The 23,102-nt window shown below is 39.3% G+C and overlaps 1 protein-coding gene across 2 annotated transcripts; it reads left to right on the forward strand.

Annotated features, from left to right (window-relative positions):
- Positions 1-491: 491 nt before the first annotated feature.
- LOC133889193 (uncharacterized) lies at positions 492-6,737 on the forward strand. Of its 2 annotated transcripts, none has more exons than XM_062329670.1 (4): positions 492-809; positions 4,898-5,513; positions 5,594-5,720; positions 6,329-6,737. In XM_062329670.1, the coding sequence occupies exons 2-4, from the start codon at positions 4,946-4,948 to the stop codon at positions 6,438-6,440; spliced, it is 807 nt and encodes a 268-aa protein (XP_062185654.1). In that variant the 5' UTR covers positions 492-809; positions 4,898-4,945; the 3' UTR covers positions 6,441-6,737. The 2 variants fall into 2 exon arrangements, with proteins under 2 accessions (XP_062185654.1, XP_062185655.1); XM_062329671.1 differs by having other exon boundaries at positions 496-809; positions 5,594-5,677.
- Positions 6,738-23,102: the final 16,365 nt, after the last annotated feature.

The following is a 23,102-nucleotide window of genomic DNA, read 5'->3' on the forward strand; positions in this document are numbered from 1 at the left end:
TAGGCTCATGGGATCCTCGAGCTCCAGTTTGTCCACTAATTCCGCACTAATCTAGGTGTTCACGCTACATATCATCATGTTTTAGATCAATTAGGACTAACAGTAATGACATGAGTCTTTCATACTGTATCACAATTCTAGAACGCACTGTTTTTTTTAACGACATGCTTTGATCAAGAAAGTGGTTTCTCTACTCGTTGATAGCACATATGATATACTTCCTCTGTCAGAAATAATAGATATATTTATTTTTTGAAAAAAATCAAATTTTATGTAATTTAACTAATATTTAATTAAATTATAAGAATATCTAGTGCATAAAAATTATATAACTAGATTCATAATTCAAAATAATTGAATATTATATATATATTACCGCTATATTATGAAAAAACCTAAATCAAAATTCATCTTTAAAGACCAAACCTAAAAGAAATATATCTACTCTTTCTTAAATGAAACGCCAGACGAGCGGAGGCCAAGAATCCGATACCCACCCACAATCCCTGACCGTCGATCTGACGCATCTGACGGGGTCCGCAACCGCACTGTTCCCGTTGGATTCTCCTCTCTTCGATTCCCCTGATTCAGAGCTCCTCTCTCTCCTCCCCTCTTCCTCAATCCGCCCCTGCCTCCTCCGCCTCGCCGTCGCCGATCGGCCGCGCCACCGCACGCCGTCCGGAATCCCCGTCCCTCTCTTCCCCACCTTCCTCGCAGCCGATAGCCTCCGCCTCCGCCTCCGCGGTCTCTCCTCCGTCATCGATCCACCGCCGCGGTGCGCGCCGGGGACCCCCCGCCGCCGATCTTGGGTGAGTCTATCGCGTCCCATTTCTGTAAAGCAGAGTGTTTCCGCGCCCTGGTGGCCGGCTGGTTGATTCTGTCGTGTGTGCCCGCGAGTGGACCGTGGAATCCCCCCGCGTGCGATTTGCCTGTGTTTCTTTGGGTGCGAATCGGGATTAGAAACTTGTAGAGATTTGGAGGGCCTTGGCACGTTTGTGGGAAGCAGCTGTATTGCTGCATTCGGATGGTTACTGCCGGGCATCAATCGGGTTGAGAATCTTGCAGGCATCGGTTGCCCCCATGTCTGCTTCCTAGTATTAGGTTAGGTTCAGAAAAGGGAAGCAATCAAATGTTGTACTAGTTTGCTATTTGATGCGCATTCTGTGACCAGGAGGCTCAAGAAAATGTACCATTTTTCTAGAAAATGTTAGTATAAATGATGCTGGCTTGATATACCGGTTATAAGAAATCACTCGACTTCACTTTCTGCTTATTAAAAATTTTGAATCTTAACTGCTGAATGCTAGTCATTACTAGGTACTAGTAAATGGCAAAAAATCAACATGGATGGTTGAACTTATGATCCATTCATTGTTAGGTGCAATGCCATTCTGCGAGAGTACACACATTTATTGGTACTTATGTATTGTTTACTCAGTTGTCATGTAGTCATGGATGAGTTTAGTCACGTGTGCACATTCATTGTATAAGCAAACACAATTGAGTTGGTGAATGTATTCTGATTTCTAATTTATGTGGCATGTAAATGGGATCAGTTTTAGGCATGCAGCTGCAGCCACTAAGTACTTGCTATTTACGCACAAGTTCTGGATTTGTGGCTTGATAAAAGTAACGGTATCGGTTCAGCTGTTAAAGCACTTCAAGCGTCATGTCACGATTTATTATTCAATCATTAGAATATACTTCAGTGCTTGGTGCTCTCCTTTATTATCGCTTCATTTGTAGGATAATGTAGCACTAGCTAAGTGCCCGCGCGTTGTGACGAAAATACAAACATTAGACACGGTAACATCAATCTTAAGCTCAAGGTATGGAGATGTGGATGCCTCATGGGAGCGCCACCGAACGAATACGTCGGGAGCGGTGCCGTAGTTTAATTTCAGATTGGATCCAAAAAAAAAGGGGAAGAGATTATCCCTATTTTTTCTCCTAATTTCTTCATTTATTTTTATTTGTAAAACAAGTCCCATATCCGTAGCCGGTAACGAGGCGGGGAGGCTGGAGGATGGTAAAAGTGGGTAAATTATTCGAATTTTAGGGGTTTTTATTAGATGGGTGGCGAGCAGTGGAAGAGGTGATGCGGGAACCAATTCGTGTTTTATATAGTAGAGATATGCATTTAATAGAAGCTTCCACATGGGGATGTGTGGTGAGATATTTTCCGCTCATTTGCTTCTGCTATAAATCATTGAAAGGGCTTAATTTGGTTGTTATTTGTTGCTACTGCTATCATTAGGGCTTAACACATAGCTCAGCCCCTGGTCAATTGCAGAAGTTAGGATGTTCACGTGTTGGCTTATAAGCTGCTACACCTAGCAATTGACAGTATATGACTCATATGGCATGGTATTTGATGTAAGAGTGAAGATAGAATGATAACTCATCACTTTAGCATAATTGATGTAATTAATCTTGCATAGTTCACTGCACTAAACTGTTAAATGTGCTTTTCCATTTTGATATATCCAATGCTAGTTGGTTAGTTTCTGTGTTAAATCTGGAAGGTTTGCCCTCTATTCTGTTTATGGTAATACTGTAAAAGAGATATTGATCTGCTATCGTCTTCAATCAAAGGTGAAAGCATCCAAAAAATGTAATAACTAGATTATATCTGGATAAGTTGGTGTTCTTTTGGGCTCTTGCTTACTGTTCTGTGCTCAATCTGGAAGGTTTGCTCTCTATTCTGTTTATAATAATACTGTAAAAGAGATATTTATCTGCTATCAGCTTCAATCAAAGGTGGAATCATCCAAAAAATGTAATAACTAGATTATATCTGGATTTCGGGCTCTTGCTTACTGATAAAAAAGGGTCGTAATAACATGTGATTCTGCATGCCTTTCATATTTGATTGTAATTAGCATATCTCGATTAGACGTTTGGAACAACATTGTATGAAAGAGGATCAGTCATCATATGAGTTGTTGTTTCAAAGGCAAGTGCAGTGGGCAAGGTTCTGAGTTGCTTTTATATTTTTCATGTTTTCCATTTTCACTTTGGATGCTATTCACCTTAATTAATCTCAAAGTAAAATACACTGGTGTACAAAAACAAGAATACATTTAAGAACCTTATTTTCATGTACTCGTGATTTGAGAAGAGTTCTTCCTATTAGAGTTTTCGTATAGTTGACAAAGAGACATTGGATGATCTTTAGTTTGTTGTCCTGACTCCTGAGCAGCTTATTTACTGCCTTTCCTTTTCTCTTTACTTGACCTTTGGATAAGAAATAACTCCTCAAACCTCAATTCATCTATGTAAGGCGTATCTAACTAACACTGATGGTTACCCAACGTAAGAGTCAATTTCCCCTAAAAATGCTATATTCTTCCTTAAGATTTGTGGGCACATTGGCTTGACACACCTTGGCATTCAAATAAGTAAACAAAAGACTAAACCGTGAATATAAACGTAACATTTTTTCTTACATCTTGAGCACGTGCATTCGGTTTTCTCTATGCTAAACACAGCTAGAGAATATGGTGCTGTGAGCTGTCACCTCCTCCCCAAGACAGAGAGTCAGAGCAGACTTGGTTATAAGTTGGATGCATGCCAAAATGTGAGCTCTGGAAGCTCAACTTTAAGACTGGTCTCCTGTAGCTTCTTGAGTGCTACATTTTCATCCTGGATTGCTATGAGCTACCCTGTAGACTACTATCTTGAGCGTTGTGATTCTCTTGGAGCTCCATAAGATCTTTCGCTCCTTGTACAGGAAGTTTTATTTATTGCAATGAAATCTGAAAAGGTAACCTTATTTGGCTCTACTGCATGGAAATAGTTAGTTACATTTTTCTGAGGGACTTGCAAAGCTGATCCTTGTCCTTCTCTGGTCACATGTAACATAAAACAAGACTTATTGTTCACCAAGTAAATGCACCATGTCTGAGAATCATATTTTCACTAAAACCATTGGTAGCACCTTAAGAGGCCGCATTTGAAGCCATGGAAATTGTCAAGCATGCACATCTACCTGATAGGTGCATGTGCATCTATGTGCTGAAGTTTGACATTACATCGAAATGAACCTTCTCATATAATCATTTGTCTTTTATAACTAGATCCTCCTAGATCAGACCTCCTTTTTACTTTATCAATCTAACTTCCCATATTTCTGGGGATGCACGGACTAGAGATCGTCTTGTATCAGTTTGAACTTTGAAGGGATTTAATTTGACCAAACAAAACATGATTGCATTTGTTTGCTTAGTTTAGAAATTTCTAAGTATATGGCCATGATTTCATGTAGTTTCTAGGTTTTTGTTGTATTCGTATTATTTGTTCGTTGGTAATGATAGATTGATAGCACTAGGCTACCAATTCAGACTGCTTTTTAACCGTGCATTATGTGTTCCGTGTTTGCTTTGTAAAAATGGGTTGATGATGTTATCAAACTGTTTGTTGCCTTAGTTGGCTTCCTATGTCGAAAAATCTCGATATTTTACTTCTTTAGATGGTAGAGATCTCGGTCAAAGTTTATGTAACTTATTGCCTTGAAAATGCTTGTTTGACTGGCTCTATATTGTTTTTGTCCCCTAAAACAAAATTGTTGACCTAATCTGAGTAATATACGTTTTAACTTCGCAATGGTCTTGTCTTGAATTTGGCAAAACTAAACTATACAATGTTCTACATGCTATAATAGCTTACCACTTCTTAATGCTTCTTAGTTCGATTCTGTAATAATTCGCTAATGTACATTTCCTTTCTAGAATAAAATTATACAATCGCACTTTATTGTCATCCAGCACTGCCCCCCCCCCCCCCCTTCCTTTTTTTCTGCAATTATTTTAAATGTTAGGATTTTTCCTTATCCTGGTTCATTATCTTTTGTGGTCCTTGTTCATCGTATTAAGGGAAAGCATCTAATGCATTGCAGGTTCTGCTAGCAGTGATTAATATGATGTAGTGAAGTGTGGAAGGAGCCATGCCATCTAGTGACAAGCAACTACCATTGTCGGTGAAAAAAGCAGCAACACGTGAGTCGCCAAACAAAGGTGCAAACATCGTTAATATGTCTCAAGGCACTTCTCCGCCGCCAAAAGATAAAGGTCCTACCACAGACCCTACAAAGGCTGTGGGCACCAAACGACTGCAATGTGATACTCCTTCAAGTCCTGGATATCATAATGTTTATGTACGAAGGAAAGTAGAATCTGATCAAAGTAAAGTGAACTCTTCTCAGGAGTTGAAGGGTAATGGAAGAGTCAAAACAAAAGAGCAGGAGGCGCAGCAAAATGCGCAACAAGATGAGGCCAAGAAGCCCCAAGTGGCGTCTCCTGTTGCTGAATCTATAGAACTAGTATCTTCCAAATCTCCCGAGAACCCAAATGCGGAAATTGTGCAGGAGAAAACTGAGCCACCAGTTGCTTCTGGTACTGGTATTCAAGATGATGTCCAACAGTCAAGTATTCAATACTGGAACGAGAGATTTAATCGGTTACAGACATATTTGGAGAATTGTGACCGGTCAACCCAGGAGGGTTATTTGCGAAGTAAGAAGTTTGGTTTTACCATTTTAATTTATAGATTCTTTTTCCATCATAGAATACTGATTTCCCCCCATTAATTCCAGAGCTTAGGTCCCTTTCGGCAGCTGGGCGAAGCATGCATGCGATTGAGCTGGAGAAAAGGGCTATACACCTCCTAGTGGAGGAAGGTGCCATATCACTGCCATTCTTGCTTTCTTACCGCATTGAAAGGTTATGGTTGTTTTACTGGACTGTCTTGTAGCATAGCATATATATGCTCTGGCATCTCAATAGTTTGCCACTGTGCTAACCCTTATATATATAGTTGATCCCGTTATAACTGAAGTATATACTATATGATATGTATATACTACTTTCTGATATGTATATACTTCTTTGGAATATTTTGTTCACACAGTGCTCCCTAACCTCCCCTGAATGACCTTTTATCATTCCATGTACTTACAGCTCTGAAGCTGCAGTATGTGTCTAAGCACAAAGGATTGCATTATTTTTGTACAAATTGCAAAGCTATTATGCACAGTGTATTCCAAAATTGACCTAATGCCTTCTATCTCATCCAAGTTCAGCATTTGAGATTTATCATTTGAACATCTAGTGATGCTTTCAATCTGTAGTATCCTGCAACCACAATGCTACTTGTGCTGAGTAACATCCATGTTTGCACTTCATCGGTCATCTAAATCCAGAAAACATCCTTGTGGCTTTGATTTGACATGTATGTGACATAGTGTCGATTTACTTTAGCGCAGTCAGTCCATGTTTTCAGTTTCAAGAGCGCATGTCATTGTAGACACAATAATGCTGCTATTTTGTAGGGAAAGAGCTGCAGCGAATGAAGGCTTTGAATGTTCTGGGGAAGGTCTCCCCGAATGCTTCGACAAAGCAAACTCCATTGCAGCGACAATTCCAGAAATGAGATGTTCGTGAAAACTAGAGACCTAAAATGCTCAAGTACATTGCAGAAAAGGCATGTTCGGCTTAGCTCCAGTTTGTTCAGGAGCCTCCTTTGCCAGCCATGAAATTTCTTTTCCTTTTATTTCTTTCTCCTTTTGTATCACCGGCTCACCCATGTGATGTGGGGTATGTTGTAATGTCATGTAATTGGTAAATCGTACAGATAAACCTGCCATGCTTAGTGGCCAAACCTTACAATTTCTGTTTATTCCTCTGTCATGTGATGCTGATTTATGTGAATCTCAATGTGGTATAGCTGGTTGTTTACAATTCTGCGCGGTAGACCTTGATGGGCTGAAATCCGGGCTTTTAACTTGGAAGTTTTGGTTAAGATTTGGACTGGGCTTTTACAAAAGGCCCGTTCAGCTCTAATTCATGCATGCTCTGGATGAAAATTACCCCTTTTCTCGTATTAAAAAAAGGGTCTATCATCAATTTTTTGTTTAGCAATTTCATTTTTAAAATGCACGCATGAAAACGCATCATGTGCTCCCATTCCGATAGAACTTAGGATAAAAGCAATCGAGGCGCAATAATTCCCCGTAAATTGTTGGAGGATAGAAGCTCTACTCAAACACAATAAAGCCTTGACCTTACTTTGCACATATCCTCTACTGCAATGCGCAGCCATGTGGCCTTATATATTGCGAAATAAATTGTAGCTTAGATTTTCCGTCAAGAGCAAAAATGATTGATCGGCCCCTTCCATTTTTTATTCCATGTGAAGTGCTTGTGCAATGTAGACAGACATGGCATATATGATAAATCTGTTCCAGGCTGATCAGCTTGAGTGTGTTGACCTGCACTACATTGGTGTAGGGAGATAAGGCTGTGCACTGCAGTCACATGGGCAGATCGATGGTCTAGCTGGACAAGGATGCATAGAAAGCTTTGGTGAATGTTGCATTCATTTTGTTTTCGCTTGATGGAGCAGACAGGCCGTCTGAGCTTGTGTGCAACCTTGCATATATGTATGACCTTGTTGAATGTGAGGTGTGTGGCCATTCAAAGTTGCCCATGGTGTAAGGCATGCACAAGATAATCCACATGGAGAACATGCATGCATTCATGAATTTCATTTCATTTTCAGGAATCTTTCCATTGACATGCTCTGGTATCTGCAACTCGAACTAGATGTGGCATCATACGTGAAGCTGATGGCATCGATCGTTGTAGCCACTCTTGGCGCGTCGCACACTGCAGATTATTTTCCTTTTGGAAGGATGCACACTATAGATGGGGAGAACGTCAATATATGAAGAAGAGGTGAAATGGTGGCAATAGATATACGTATGCGCTGTTGGATAAGAATGCACTTCCAAATTTAATTTAATTTCTAAATATAATTGAACATGAGCAAATCGACTACTATTATTATACTGCAAGAGCCTATCCTAGATATATATATCTCTATAATATGTTCCAGACGAAAGCAAATGGAAAACAAGTATGCAGTGAACGTACATGTCGACAATGTGAGATGCAGAGGCTCCTGTGATAGAGATACAGCAGATGATGATGAAGATGACGTAGAGGAAGCAGACTGTGATGATGTAGAGAAAGCAAATCGTGAGCAGTCGCACTGAGCGCTTCCCAAAAAAATTATTCTTCCTATCCCGGTGCAAGATCCCAAGGGCGATAGGTTCCGGATATCTGCTCTCTCGATCGCCGGTGTATGCCAGTGGAGTGGGACAGAGCAGACTATGTATGGCAGCACAACAGAGAGAAAATAGGCAAAGCTCTAATTGCGTATGCATATATCTTTTGTGGTCCCAGCATATATATATAGATAGGATTACGTGGTTGAGACGTGTGCCCGCACCTTTTGCCCCAGACCTGGCCCGGCGAGACAAGGTATGCAAGCACACTGTGTGTTCTCCTAGTCCCCTCATTCACACTAAGTGGGTGGAGTACACAATTTCTTTTAAATTGGTTTCCCTCCATCTCCATAGCAAGATAGGATTAAAAAACTATAATATTATTTCACATGTTGGGTATTTGAGATTTATTTGAAATTACACAAATATAATAGACCAAACTCATATATTCTAACAATCCATCACCAGATTTCAAAGTCCCGCATTGATTTGTCTGTTTCCAATACTATTTGATATACCAGTGTTTCGATGAAGACTTGTTAGGGTTTAACATCCACCTAAAGCATTAAGCTACACTCATTTACAACTTGGACAGTGGACTATCTTGAATTACAAGTTTTGTGCAAACAAGTTTCACTTAAAGTTATAATTGATACTTGGCTGTCAGTAGCTTACCCCTCGGGTAGAGCATATAAGTCATACTAATTGGTCTATTCATGAGTTTATTAGATATTACAAAAGTCTCATATATTGTGACCAACCCTCACGCTTATATATATGTGTGTGTGTTGTTTCAAGAATGCCATGTAGAATAGCATCTTTATTAATTAAAGCCAACAAAACACATTAAGATAATAGCCAACCCATATTACATATTTCGAGAGTATTACATCTTCACTAGAATGGGTTGTGTAGTACTCTCCTTTAGTTAACCAATAGCTTATTATTCACAAATCCAAATTTACGGGATCTCCGATCACATAGGTTGGGTTACCACTATGGTATAACTCACATGGGTCTCATACCTATCTCCTTCAATGCATTATCTATCACATTCTGTGATAGTTCTTTTGTAAATTGATATGTTAGATTGTTAGCTATTTTGATATAATCCAAAGCTATCACTCTAAAGTTCCTCAGTTTTCTGACAGATTTTGATCGTCTCTTTACATGTCTTGATGATTTCATGTTGTCCTTAGAACTATTCTCTTTAACAATAACCGTTTGATTGTTACAGTTCATAAGAATAACCGGTATTGATTTTTCGACCACTGACAAATCCATCAGGAGATCATATAGCCATTCTGCCTCAACAGTGACTATATCTAATATTGTGAGTTCTTCTTCCATGGCTGACCTCATCAATATGGTTTGCTTGCAAGACCTCCATGAGATAGCAGCACTGCTAAGAATAATACATATCCACTTGTGGCTTTAATCAAATCAGCATCGAATATCCAGTTTGAATCACTATAACCCTCCAATATTGATTGGTACACATTATAGTGAAGTCCATAATTCATAGTATCTAGCAGGTAACGCATGATTCGCTCAAACGCAAGCCAATGATCATCACTCAGGTTAGAAGTAAGCTGGCTTAATTTGCTCATAGCAAATGAGATATCAGGCCTTGTAGCACTAGCTAGGTACATGAGTGATCCAATAATCTGAGAGTAACTCAGTTGATCCCTAACAATCCTTTTATTCTTTCGAAGTATTAGGTTAGGATTGTATGATGTTAGAGCGATCTTGCTATCCATGTAGCCATACAAGTTCAAGACTTTTTCCACATAATGGGATTGCAAAAGTATAATTCCATTCTTACATTTGATAAACTTGATGTTAAAATCACATAAGCCTCTCTCAGATCTTTCATATCAAAATTTTGAGACAAATATGGCTTAACTTCATTTATCACATCAAAATTTGTTCCAGAAATCAGTATGTCATCAACATACATACACAGAATAACTCCCTCACCCCCACCATGGTGATAATACACGCATTTATTAGCTTCATTAACTAAAAAGCTCGCATATGTTAAAGTTCCATTGAACATCTCATGCCATTTCTTAAGAGGTTGTTTAAGACTATACAAAAATTTCAATAGCTTACATATCATGTCCTCATGACCTTCTACTACAAACACATCAGGTTAATTCATATAAATTTTCTCATCCAACTCTCCATTAAGGAAAGATATCTTAGTGTCAATCTGATGAACGAGAAGACCATGTGAGCTAACCAAGAAAAGTAGAACTCTTATCATGGTCAGTCTAACGACAGTTGAATAAATATCAAAGAAAATCTTCATCTTCTTTTGGGATATAACCATTGGCCAGAAATCGAGCCTTATACTTTTCGATAGTGTCATCAGACCTAAGCTTCTTTTTTAACACCTACATATAACCTATAGGTTTACAACCATAAAGTCGATCTGTGACTTCCTAAGTCCCATTGGCGAGTATGGAATCCATCTCACTACAAATTGTCTCCTTCCGGTAGTCTGCATTTAGAGATGCATATACTTCTGAAATAGACTTGAAAGTGCCATCCACAATATACATAGTGAAACCATCACCAAAGGATTTTATTGTCCATTGTCTCTTACTCCTCCTTGGGGTCTTACTGTCATCCTCTTCAGGAACTAGCTCATGTGTTTACTCAAAATACTCAAGTGGTGTGATAGGTTCAGGTATTATCTCAAAGGTTTGACTAGAAGTGTTATATATATTCTTTATAGGAAAAATATTATCAAAGAAAGTAGCATCTCTAGACTCTATAGTTATATCGACAAGCATGGCAGATATCTTATATTTAATTATTAAAAACCTTTAGGCAATGTTATGATGAGTATATTGTAGAAAGACACAATCCACAGTTTTAGATCCCAGCTTACACTTTTTAGTTATTAGTATATTGATCTTTTTGCCAAGCATCCCCAAGTATGTAAATAAGAAAGTGGTGTTTTTTCTTCATTCTCATTTTTCATTTGGGGTTTTCTCCTTATTCTTAGTAGTAACTCTATTTAGAACATGACACAAAGTCAACAAGGCCTACCCCACCATGCCATAGATAATCTCGCAGTATCCATTATGGTATTAACCAAGTTAGTCAGTGTGCGATTCTTCCTTTTAGCTTTCCTGTTTGATTGTGGTGAATAGGGAGGCATTCTCTCATGAATAATTTCATGTTCTTTACAAAATAAGTCAAAAGTACTAAAGAAATACTATCCACCATGATCTAACCTAAGTCTTTTGATTTTTCTTTTCAATTGATTTTTAGTTTCTGCCTTATAGATTTTAAAGTCGTCTAGAGCCTCATCTTTTGTTTTCAAAAAATATGCATAGCATAATCTAGACGCATCATCAATTAAAGTTATGAAATATCTTTTTCCAACATTCGTCAACACACCATTCATTTCGCAAAGATCTGGATGTATGAGTTCATGTGGTGCCAAATTTCTCTCCTCAGTAGCCTTGTGAGGCTTATAAGGTTTCTTAGATTACATGTAACTTTAGCACTTAGAACCCTTGAGAATGAAAAATTTTAGAATTAAATTCAAGCTAAAAAGTCGAGATATACAACCAAAATTTATGTAACATAACCGAGAGTGCCAAACACTAGCATCATCTACATTAACATTGCCACAAATATGGCTCATAGATTTATTGTAGAAATCAAAAAGGGAAAAACGGAACAAGCCTTCACACTCATAACCTTTACCAATAAAAAATTCATGTTTCGACATGAAAACTTTATTAGACTCAAATACCACCTTAAACTCGTCTCTATAGAGAAAGAAACCACTAACTAGATTTTTGTTTAGTGAAGGGATATGCTTCACATTCCTTAGATGCACGATTCTTTACCGAAGTAAACTTCAGATCTACCATGACAACACTATTAACAGAAACATATGACCCATTTCTCATTAGGAGGGAAGAATCCTGAGCAACCTAATAAGAAGAGAACATTAAAATGTTATCACACATGAGTACATTATCCCCAGTATCAATCCACTAATTGGTAGACTAATTCACTAAAAGAACAAGAGGTAAATTACCATACCCAGTAGCTCCATCTTCAGTGTTGCCAATGATCATTTTGACAAACTTGATGTTCTTTCCTTGATTAACCTTTTTCCCTTTGCGGTGTTGACAATCTTTAGCCCAATGTCCAAACTTACCGCACATGAAAAAAGGTTTATCATCTTTGTTCGTCTTCTTCTTTAAGTTGGTGGTTTCTTTTGCCTGATTATTTTTTCCATTGAACTTGACATTAGAAGACGGTTGTACCATATTTGCGCTAGATTATCCCTTGCCTCCTCTGGTATGCACATCTTTAGCCAAAGCTTTCTCCTCAATATCAAGAGACGCGATCAGACTCTCAATAGAGATTTCTTGTCTCTTGTGTTTAGAGCAGTGGCAAAATTCCTCCACGAGGGAGGTAATTTGGCAATGATGGCCCCAACCACAAACCTGACGGATAATTCACACTTTAAGAGTTCAAGTTCCTTTACAATGCACCGAATCTCATGATCCTGCTCGACTACAGAATAGTTATCAATCATCTTGTAGTCATGATACTGCTACATGACATAAAGTTCACTGCATGCATCTAACGCAACAAATTTAGCATTAAATGTGTCCCATAACTCCTTTGCGTCCTTTATATGCACATACACATCACATAGACGATCAACAAGAGCACTAAAAATACATCCTACAAAGAGTGTGTTGGCTTACTCGAACTTTTTCTCCTAATTAGAGGAAAGAGTTCATGTAGGTTTACCATACACAATCCACTATCAATTCATAGCCGTAAGTCACAGAGTGGTTGTGACATGCCATTTCTTAAAGTGCACACCGGTAAACTTGTTCGGCCTTATTGCCTCGGTAAAACTAGCCATTATTAAATCAAAGTACATGTGATAAGGTTTTTTGATAGTTGGATAAAAACACACTTTTAGATTTAATTTAAATCCTAAATGTAACATGAACATGAACAAATCGATTAGTATTATCGTATTGTAAGAGTCTATTCTAGACATATATCTCTGTAATATGTTCCGGGACGAAAGCAGTAGCAAAATAGGTATGACAAACATGATGGATCATAATGACCGTACCTATCGGCAGCGTGAGATGCAGAGGCCCCTGTGACACACGACGATGAAGTGGATGTAGAGGAAGCAGTCCGTGATGATGTAGAGAAACTAGCTCATGAGCAGTCACGCTGAGTGCTTTCTAAAAACTTTATTCGTCCTCTCTCAATCCAGGATCCCAAGAGCGATGGGTTCCGGAAACCTGCTCTCTCGATCGCCAGTGCACTTCAGTGAGTGGGACGGAACAGACTGATGAGAGGATGGCCCGATCTTCCGAAGGTAATGTGATAAGTCGATTAGTGGAGTTTTGACGTTGATGATCCAAATGCTCTGACTAGAACAGATCAAGAACCATCACAACCACTACTCCGTGGTTATCAATCGTACCGAACTCTATTGACCTCGTCAAGAAGATTTTTACTGCAAGCAAATCGAGAATACAAGCAAGAACAAGGTAAATGCAATCTGAATATTGCTAATTACCAATGTCAAACTCGGGTTAGGGTTTCACAAACCGATATACAGTGAAACTGACTAAAATAGAATAATCTAAGTAAAATCTGAGTCTAAACTATGATGACTACTGTATATATAGGGGGACATGAACAGGTTGACATAGGGTTGTGCGGCCACGGGGAGATACGTACACAACCTGGATTCGAACCCCGACACGTTTACAAAATCTGACAAGGCCCAACACGGTGATGCAACACCTTATTTTTTAGACTATGATTAATTCCTAAGAAATCTAAAGGTGAGACCAGATCCGTTGGAAATGACTCGATATAAGCTTTCTAGTGAGTCCAAGAACACTTTAATTGGACTCTGTACGTGAAAGTTATGCTCATTTTATTGATGTGTTATCCTGAGACTCCGAACAGAATTTGGAGTCCAACTTAATGTCGATTTTGAGTCCGAATAGACTTAACCTTCTAGGAATGATGTCCAGATGATATTGTAGTGCTTCTCTTATATTTTTAAGTAATAAAATATCACAGGATTTAGTAGTACCTATTCTTTATCAAGAAATTTTAAATAACGAGAAACAAGTTCACCTTATACATACCCAAAAGAGTGATATCCTCGTCACAGATCATATGCAGCATAAAGAAAATAGGCAAAGCCCTTGCTGTGTAAATGGATCAGAAGGAAAAGGTCAGGATCAAAGCACTTTATCTTATTGCGGAGCGACGTGTCACCACCTGAACGGATCTTGCGGGGCGTACACCTGAATTCACTTGATGGGGGCAGGCAAGCCATCTGAGTTTGTGTGCAACCTTGTATATATGTATGACCACGTTGGATGGATGGATATGCGGTGTGTGTCTCTTCAAAGTTTTGCCTATGGTGTAGGGCAGAAGATAGAGAATTATTCCGTCGAAAATATATCAATGGAGAACATGCGTGCATGGACGGAGAAAAAGGGATGGATTTCATTTTATGGACATTGGACTAGAACTGAAGAAATTAAGATTATCTTTGCTTCTATCGTTGTATAATGGTGACGGCAACATCCATCGATTTCTTTTTCAGGAAGGAATCTGCATGCAACTTGAACTAGCGACGATGTGGTAGTGTACATGAAGCTGATGGCAGCATAGATTGGTAGAGCGTCTATTGAGAAGAGGTGAAAAGGAAATACATATCTGGATTTACCTTGTACCCAAATGGATATGCAAGATCATCGCAGATAGCTACTCCTGACAACAAAAAGATACAACTTTTGTACAAGTAGTGAGTCCTCCTAAACAAGTGATATTGGAGATCTTCGCTAACATGGGTGGAAGTTTAGGCCTCCTTTGGATTATAGGATTTTCATAGGAGTTTTGGAGGATTTCAATTTTTAGGATTTTTTTATAAGGGTCCTTTGGAACAAATGAATGACTTGTCAAATTCCTATGAAAATCCCATGAAATTACTTCTTTCGTAGGAATTTTGGAGAAAATGTAACATGAGGTTCAACCTCGTAGAAAATTTCCTTTATGTCTATCTCTCTCATCTGATTCCCGTGTTTTTCCTGCGCTTCATCCAAACGATCATTCTTGCAATTTTCATATGTTTTTCCATTCCATAAGATTCAAGATGCTAGGGCATTCCAATCCTGTATTTTTCCTATTCTTTTGTTTTGAGTGTGTTCCAAAGAGACCCTTAGCAATAAATTATGCGCTTGAATTTATTCTACCTTTGTTTCAATAATATAGTGCGCTCACTATATATATAGAGCTTAAAACAGCTTGTTGCATCGAATTCGGATTCGACAAAGGTGTGGCACAGTAGCAGCCACATCTGAAATACTGATACATCCAAATGCCTAGTATCATATCAGATACCATATCTGATACTGATACATGCTAGATACTCGACGGATATATATCCACCAAGTATCTAAATAAAAATAAATATTAAAAATTCTAATACTCCTTGGATACTTGTGGGACACATTTAAGATATGGTTCAGTCGCATCTCTCGGCCGCACAACCTAATGACATTGCATCTCCTAGCTACATCTTCCACTCCCAGTTGCATCTCCCACGCATCTCTCTCGCCCGTCACCACCACACCCGCAATGCCAACAGTGACGCCCTCCATCACCTGCCGACGGCGAGTTCCTCTCCTCCTTGGCTCCCTCTTTTTCTCCTTCTTTCTTCTCATCCATGTTCTTCTGATTTTTTGCTGTCTGTGACCAGGTGATCGTGTGCGGGCGATGGAAGGCAGGAAACACTGTGTGTGGGGGGTGGCTGCGAGACGGCGTTTGGGGTTGTGATTGTCGTTGAAGCAACCTCCCTCGCCAGCTTGCCCAACCCCAACGGCCTGAGGACGATGGTGAAGCCTATGTCACTGCTACACGCTAATCTATTATGTATTAGCTAGTGGTCACGTCTAGTGAAATATAAGTTGGAGACTTGAAGTAGAGTATGAGAGTAACTCATTACTGTTTATTAGGTTTTATGAAAAAATAATGTATCCCTATATCTATATGATCCAATACGGGTACACGTATCAATGCTTAAAGTCCGTTTAGAACACAGACATTTCACAGAAAATTTTCTGATCGAGTGAGACCGCATGAGAAGATCTGCATGTTCCGAGTTCTGACGAAGGAGTTGGGTTCGTACGTACGTACGTACGTACGCACGGTGTGGCCCGTGATCACACTGACACTGACAAGAAGCTTCGAGCTTGCTTTGAGCCAGTGTAGTGTAGGCTTTGCTTGCACGGATCAAATCTCTCCAGCAAATGCTTGCCAGCGATTAGGCAAGAAAGATGGCAGCAGAATCCATGTGTTGATGCACATACATCGGCACATGGATTGCCATTGCATATCCGTACGTCACATGGAGGCAGGCGAAAGCATGCATGGGAAACTAGACTTTGGCTGCTCTATAAGTTGCTATTGCTAGCTATATATATAGACTTTCAGGGTTTAGAGATATCAACCATGCTCCATTGGGTTTAGGGATCGATATCAACCATTCTCCATTGGTCTGGTCACATATATACATTTGCAAATAGAAGTGGTGTTTTGGATGTTAACATGTCTCGTAAAAACAGCTTTGACCACCATTGATATATTTATAAACTAGTAAAATCATTATAATGATATAACCTTCAGTGTGGGTACATATACAGTTTGATTACTTGCATTCGAGAGGGTTAAAGTCTTCTCGCGTAGCTTCCATTTCAGGAGATTCACCGACCAGGTGGTACGTGTTTTCAGGAAGCTTCCTGGCCCCAAATTAATGTAGTAATCAATATTTCAGATGCATGGTAGTCGGTAGATGCCGTGATCGGTGGGCAATAAGCTCCAAATTAAGGAGTTGAAACTGAGCTAGCAATGCAAAAGCGTGAGAGATTATTACATGTCACATGCATGCATGGAATTGAAACGTAACTTGTATGCTAGACTTTGACTCGGAGGAGGGGTGCTAGCTTATTAGTGCACTGCTCATTTCGATACGTACGTGCTGCCTCGTTGACTACGCAGAGAAAGGTGCGAGTTCATAAACTATAATTCACAAGTCACAAGCAGAAGCTAGTTACGTATGAGCAGAAGCAGACCATGGTCAGCCTCTATTTTTGGAAGCAAATTTTATAGGGCCCGTTTGGCAGAGCTTCTCCTGATTCAAATTTTCTAAAGAAATTGATTCTCTGAGGAAGTGATTCTGTGGCTGAAAGTGATTCTTAATGATTCTCTAGGATAAACTCTATGAATCAGGAGAATCAGCTGGTCAGCTCCTCAGGAGAAGCTATTTTTTTCAGCTCCTCAGCTTCTAGTTCATTTCAGTGAATCAGAAAAAGTGATTCACTCAGGGAGCTAAAGCTAAATTCTGCCGTTTGGCAGAGCTCCTCCAGATTCAGCTCAGAAGCTGAATCTGGAGCTCTGCCAAACGGGCCCATAGTATCATGTTCAAACAGATTCTCGTAAAATTTTATCTTGTTATCTATCTCGTGATCTAATAATCATCGAACTGAAGAGAAAAAAAAATAAGTAGTTACGTATCATAAAAAAAAAATCGTAGAACTAGATCGATAGAATTTGATTCCCTCTGTTTTCCTTTGCTTGTCGGCGCGATATTTCACTCTGCCGCTCTGCTCATCTGCTCAAGTTACGGCACAGTACTTCACTCAGGGAGGCGCACCAGACAAGGATCAATCTGGTACGACCGATGTCAACTCAAAGTCGAAAAGGTTGAAATAAAGGTGACATGACCTGAAATTATTGGGAACACAACACACACGCTCAAACACTGAACCACCAACACCAAACGGCCGATGGACCTGTCTAGTACAGGGAAAGGCAACCAGGGCAGGAGAGGAACTTAGAAAAGGTGGCGAATAATCTGCCGATCACCGGGCTGATTGAGCAGCAAACGCAGTACGACGCCGGCCAACCCAACCGGCTGCATATCAATCATGCAGTTGCAGTTGCAGTTGCAGCACGGCGAGGTGGTGGCGATGATTGCAGCAGAGGTTCAGGTCTCCCTTTCGTGCATAACAGCAAGCCTCTACTGTCCCGTAAGCAATTGTTCAGAAAGAGTCCAAAGTCCTAACCGCTAAGCACCATATGTACGTGCACGTTTGTTGCCATATGTACCAAACGCAACTTTAATTTGCAGGGTCTGAATTTGCCACGCTCTGCTTGTACCACCAATGTACAAAGTTGTTAGGGTGGTACGTACATATGGTCATATGTCGCGGCCAAGAGCCGACACGTACGTTCAGGGATTTTTAGGGTCACGTATATATTTCAACGTTGCTACGTTAGCCAACTCTTGAGGGTAAATTGGCTGTGTGCATCCCAATCGGTGCAAAGGCCGGAAGATAAACTCCTAAAGATCGTACAGTCGACTCCGATGGATTTGTTCCCGTCTAAAAACAGATCAGTTGGGCCGTGGCTTAACCCAAGCGTAAAAATATCGTATATATTGGTATACATCAGTCATCTTATATGTTATCCCATGTAATATCACGTACGATTTTAGTTGATGTGGAGAGAGAGTAAGAGGTGAGAAAAGGAAATCATTGTTTGGCACTAAAACACTACTACAGAACATCATATATGTAGCGTCCTATAAATACCGGTTTAATAGTAATCGGCACTGAAGATGTATCAGTGCCGGTTCTTAAACTTTCACGCGTGAACAACAACTGAGGAGATAACAACCGGTTCTAGTCACAAACCGACACTAACAATGACTGTATCAGTGTCGGTTCTAGACACGAACCGACACTGATGATTGCTACTGTCACAGTTTATTTTAAAAAATTCATAACTTTTTCACACGAAGTTAGATGGGGAAAACTTTATATGAAAATTATACCTCTCGATGAGATCTACAACTTTATAGTTGAAAATATTTTAATTTGAGGTCATTTAAATACCCAAATAATTATAATAAAGTTGCAGCAGTGGTCGATGACAGCCCACATTAAAAATTATAACTTTTTTACACGAAGTCGAATGGGGAAAAACTTTATATGATATTGTAGCTCTCGACGATATCTACAACTTTGAAGTTGATGACTTTTTTATTTGAGATCATTTAGATATCCAAATAGCTATTTAAACGTTTGGTCAGAAGATATAAAAAAATTATTTTGCTATTATACTCACGAACGGACAATAGCTGAATGGTTAGATTGGTCATACGTGTGCACAGGCTATGAGATCTTGATTTTGAATCTTAGTCGCCACATGCGAGCGAATATCACATGACTTTGGGAATATTAGGTGTGATCGAGTGGGTAGCCTCTGGGCGAGTGCCTCTAGTCGTGAAAAAAAAAATTGAAACTTTCTTTGAATCGAAAAACGTTGAATCGAGACCGACTATCAGTGCCAGTTGGAGCTACTAACCGGCACTGATAGTGATTTTTAGTGTCGGTTCCATACTCGCATGCGAGCGAATATCATATTACTTTGCGAATATTAAGCGTGATTAGGTGGGTAGCCTCTAGTCGTGAAAAAAAAATTGAAACTTTTTTCAACCCAAAAAATATTAAATCGAGACCGACTATCAGTGCCGATTGGAGCCACTAACCGGTACTGATAGTGATTTTCAGTGTCGGTTCCATACTCGGCACTGATAACTATCAGTACCGAGTAATCAATGTCGGTTCAAAATCTAACACTGATAGCGATTTTGAACCGACACTGATAAAGTATTTTGGTGTAGTGAATTTAGTACTATAGATTACTCACGCACTAGATCATATAACTCATAATATTTATTTATTTTATGCATATATTATTAGATTAGAGAATTACTATAAAACAACTAAAAATATAATTCAATATCCTAATCGTATCAAAATTATGTGACAATATATAATACGGCCTATAAGACTGCACCAACGTAATTACCCTAAGTCAAAAAGATTAATATGGTGTAGCAAAATTTTCTGAGAATGATTCTTATATTGTATACCTTTTTTGACAATTCAAATCAAAATTTACAGGATGGGATGTGATGGATTCAGATCATGTAAAACGCACAAAAGTACACCAAAAACGTGCCCAGATACGTAGTGTCGGACTGTCGGTTCGACTGACGTGCCTTCGGAAGAGCAATCTACATTCGCGTATGGTCGCGGAATTAAAATTTCTTTATTAAAAATTTAGACGAAACTAAGAACACTTACACACATTTATTCTAATGGTATGAAACATCAATTTTTGTATTTTTTTAAGGGAAAGGGTTTATATTAAATTGAAGAAACCGTACATCCCAAAATCCAGAATTACAGAAAAAAAAACCCTGAAAAACATGAAAAAAAACAAGTAAAACACATCCAGAACCTTCTTTCATCTTCTGACCGACGATCAACTCTAAGCATTGGAAACATTGCAACATTTAGCACTTTGGAACCACCACCGAAGCACATCTAAGCCGTTAAAAGCGAATTAGCCGCTGCGTCACCGGCTCAAGCACAGGAAGACATAATCCTCCACGACCACCTAAAAAGAAGCCTGCGGCCCGGAGCTACAACCCACCACAGGAATGGCAACGAGACTCAATTCCTTCGAAAAAAGGCCAGCCCCACAAGCTGCGACACCAGTGCTCCGGCAAAAACAACACCTAACACACATATCGCACAACTAAATACATACCTCGCACAGTTTCCACTAAAAATAACACCACATATAATGGTATCATCGAAGGCAGCTTAGAGTAACAAAAGACCGTATGGCGCCAGCATCAATAGCACCGTAGAGAAGACAAACAACTCTACTAGATCTACCAGCCTATAAATTATAGTACTTCCTAAGCTACAGACTAGCCAGCCGTCGATCCGCGGCTTTCCCACCTCCACCGGTGCTCATGAGGCTGCCAATGGAGAGGAGTCGACGGGACCGACGCCAACTCAGGAGGTCGTTTCGCTGCCTCCTTGCTCCACTGTAGAAGGGGACGAGCAGCTCTAGTGGAGGGAACTCTAGCAGGAAGTAAATTGTGATGCCACTCGATTTGAAACTTTGCATTTTTAAAAGTACATCCATGCTTTCCCCAAACGTAGCTAATAGATTCCTTGAATCTATGAATTTGGGTGTCACACGGTACCTATAACATGCAAGTTAGAGTAGGATACCTGCAACAACTCTGTCCCAACTTCCAGCCCGTACGTGCGTATGAACGGATTTAGAAGAACCACGTAAACAACTCGGAATTCTTTTTTTTTTTTTTTTGAAAGGAACCAACTCGGAATTCTTACTACGTGTCCAACTTTCTGGCAACTACAACTAAAAGGCCAATGATTTCATCCATCCAATTAATAGTACAACAAAGTCATAGATTTTAGAAGAAAATGGTCTAGCATTAGCTAATAACTCTATCTAGAGGCCTGGTAGAGTACTTTCTCCAATCAAAAATAAGAGTCATTTTAGACATCAATATAATTTTTAAAATATAACTTTCACTACTAATTTCTGTTGTAATAAATTTATAAACCATAGTATAAATATGTTATTATGAAAGTACATATCGAGACAAATCTACTCATATCATTTCCAAATATGCAAACTTAACATATAAAATGTAATTTGTAATCTAAGTTTGGAATGGTTGACTGCACACAATCCAAAATAACACTTATTGTGATACGATGGAATTGTATGTAGTACACCCTTTTGTCCATTTCCCATAATGGAAGAAAGAGAGATGTGGGGAAAAGTTTGTTAAGTCATAGCTACACGCATATATGAAGGTGGAAAAAAGACACGCATATCTAATACTCACTCTATGTAAAAAAATGACGTTTTGGACGACCACAGGGTCCCTAAACTTCAACATCTACTACTACAAAACGATACTGTATAGGCGGGTAGAAAAGCCTTTTCACAGGCGTTTGGCGCACCCGCTTGTGACAGAAGGCCTGTGGATTTCCACAGGCGGTTCCTAATGTCAACCGCCTGTGGAAATGGATTTCCACAGGCGGTTCGTTAAGACAACTGCCTGTGGAAATTCATTTCCACAGGCGGGGTCCACATTAGCTGCCGTCTGTAATATAAAGATTTGCACAGGCGGTTCCGTAGGAGAACCGCTTTTGGTATGTATTTATTTCAAAAAAAAAATAGAATATATTTTATTCCATCCAGATTTCACACAGTTTCAACAACAATATGAATAACATCACATATTTCAACATTTAACACAAGTACAGCAATATTTACAAAACAGTATTTACAACATCACAAGCTTATATAGCTAAGAGTCGCTGTCCCACACAAAGTCTCGGATGGCTAGCTAATTCGCCTCCGCGATCAAAGAATCTACCGTTCTTGTGGATGACTTCGTGCATAATAAACCGGCACATGTCACGTTGGACGTTTTGAATTTCTTTATCGATGAGAGCTTGGTTCGCACATTGAATCATCCTTGCCTGGTTTGAAAACACACTAAAAGAGTTAAAACACTACTAACAACGGAAACATAACCAAATAAGAATGTGCAGGCGCAATGGTGACTTACGTCCTCAGGGTTCGTTGTATACCTCCCGTTTATCCTAAGAAATTCGCAAATATAGTATCCACAAAGAACGGTATTGAAACCTTGCTTGTGGCACTTAAAAAAAACGCAACGTATTCGTTAGTTCAATAAAACTATTCGTCACTAATAGTGGAATATAAGAATTAGAAGTTGTGTTAGTATCGGAAAATGTGTACGGACTGTCATCGCATCCGGCCTGTCCGTATCGTGTATCCCACCTTTCATTACGTACCACTTGTAGGCCCTATTCGAATACCAACAAGTAATTATCAATTCATAAATAATGTATAAGAATTTTAAGTATGGGAGACTTCCTTTACCTCTGTATAATATCAATGAAATCGTGGTAGGATTTTTGTTGGAAATCGGCAGAGTCAAGGACCACGAGTCTGCTCGACTTCGGCATCAGCATTATACAATGTAGTGATCGCTACATGAATACTTCTG

Source organism: Phragmites australis, chromosome 13, assembly GCF_958298935.1.
Source record: "Phragmites australis chromosome 13, lpPhrAust1.1, whole genome shotgun sequence".
NCBI lineage: Eukaryota > Viridiplantae > Streptophyta > Magnoliopsida > Poales > Poaceae > Phragmites > Phragmites australis.

What these genes read in the sequence shown, in the direction of transcription:
- LOC133889193 (XM_062329670.1), top strand. Translation starts at nt 4,946, where the DNA reads ATGCCATCTAGTGACAAGCAACTACCATTGTCGGTGAAAAAAGCAGCA. An exon ending in CCAGGAGGGTTATTTGCGAA is followed by an intron (nt 5,514 to 5,593) that starts GTAAGAAGTTTG and finishes CATTAATTCCAG; the next exon opens with AGCTTAGGTCCCTTTCGGCA. An exon ending in CTTTCTTACCGCATTGAAAG is followed by an intron (nt 5,721 to 6,328) that starts GTTATGGTTGTT and finishes GCTATTTTGTAG; the next exon opens with GGAAAGAGCTGCAGCGAATG.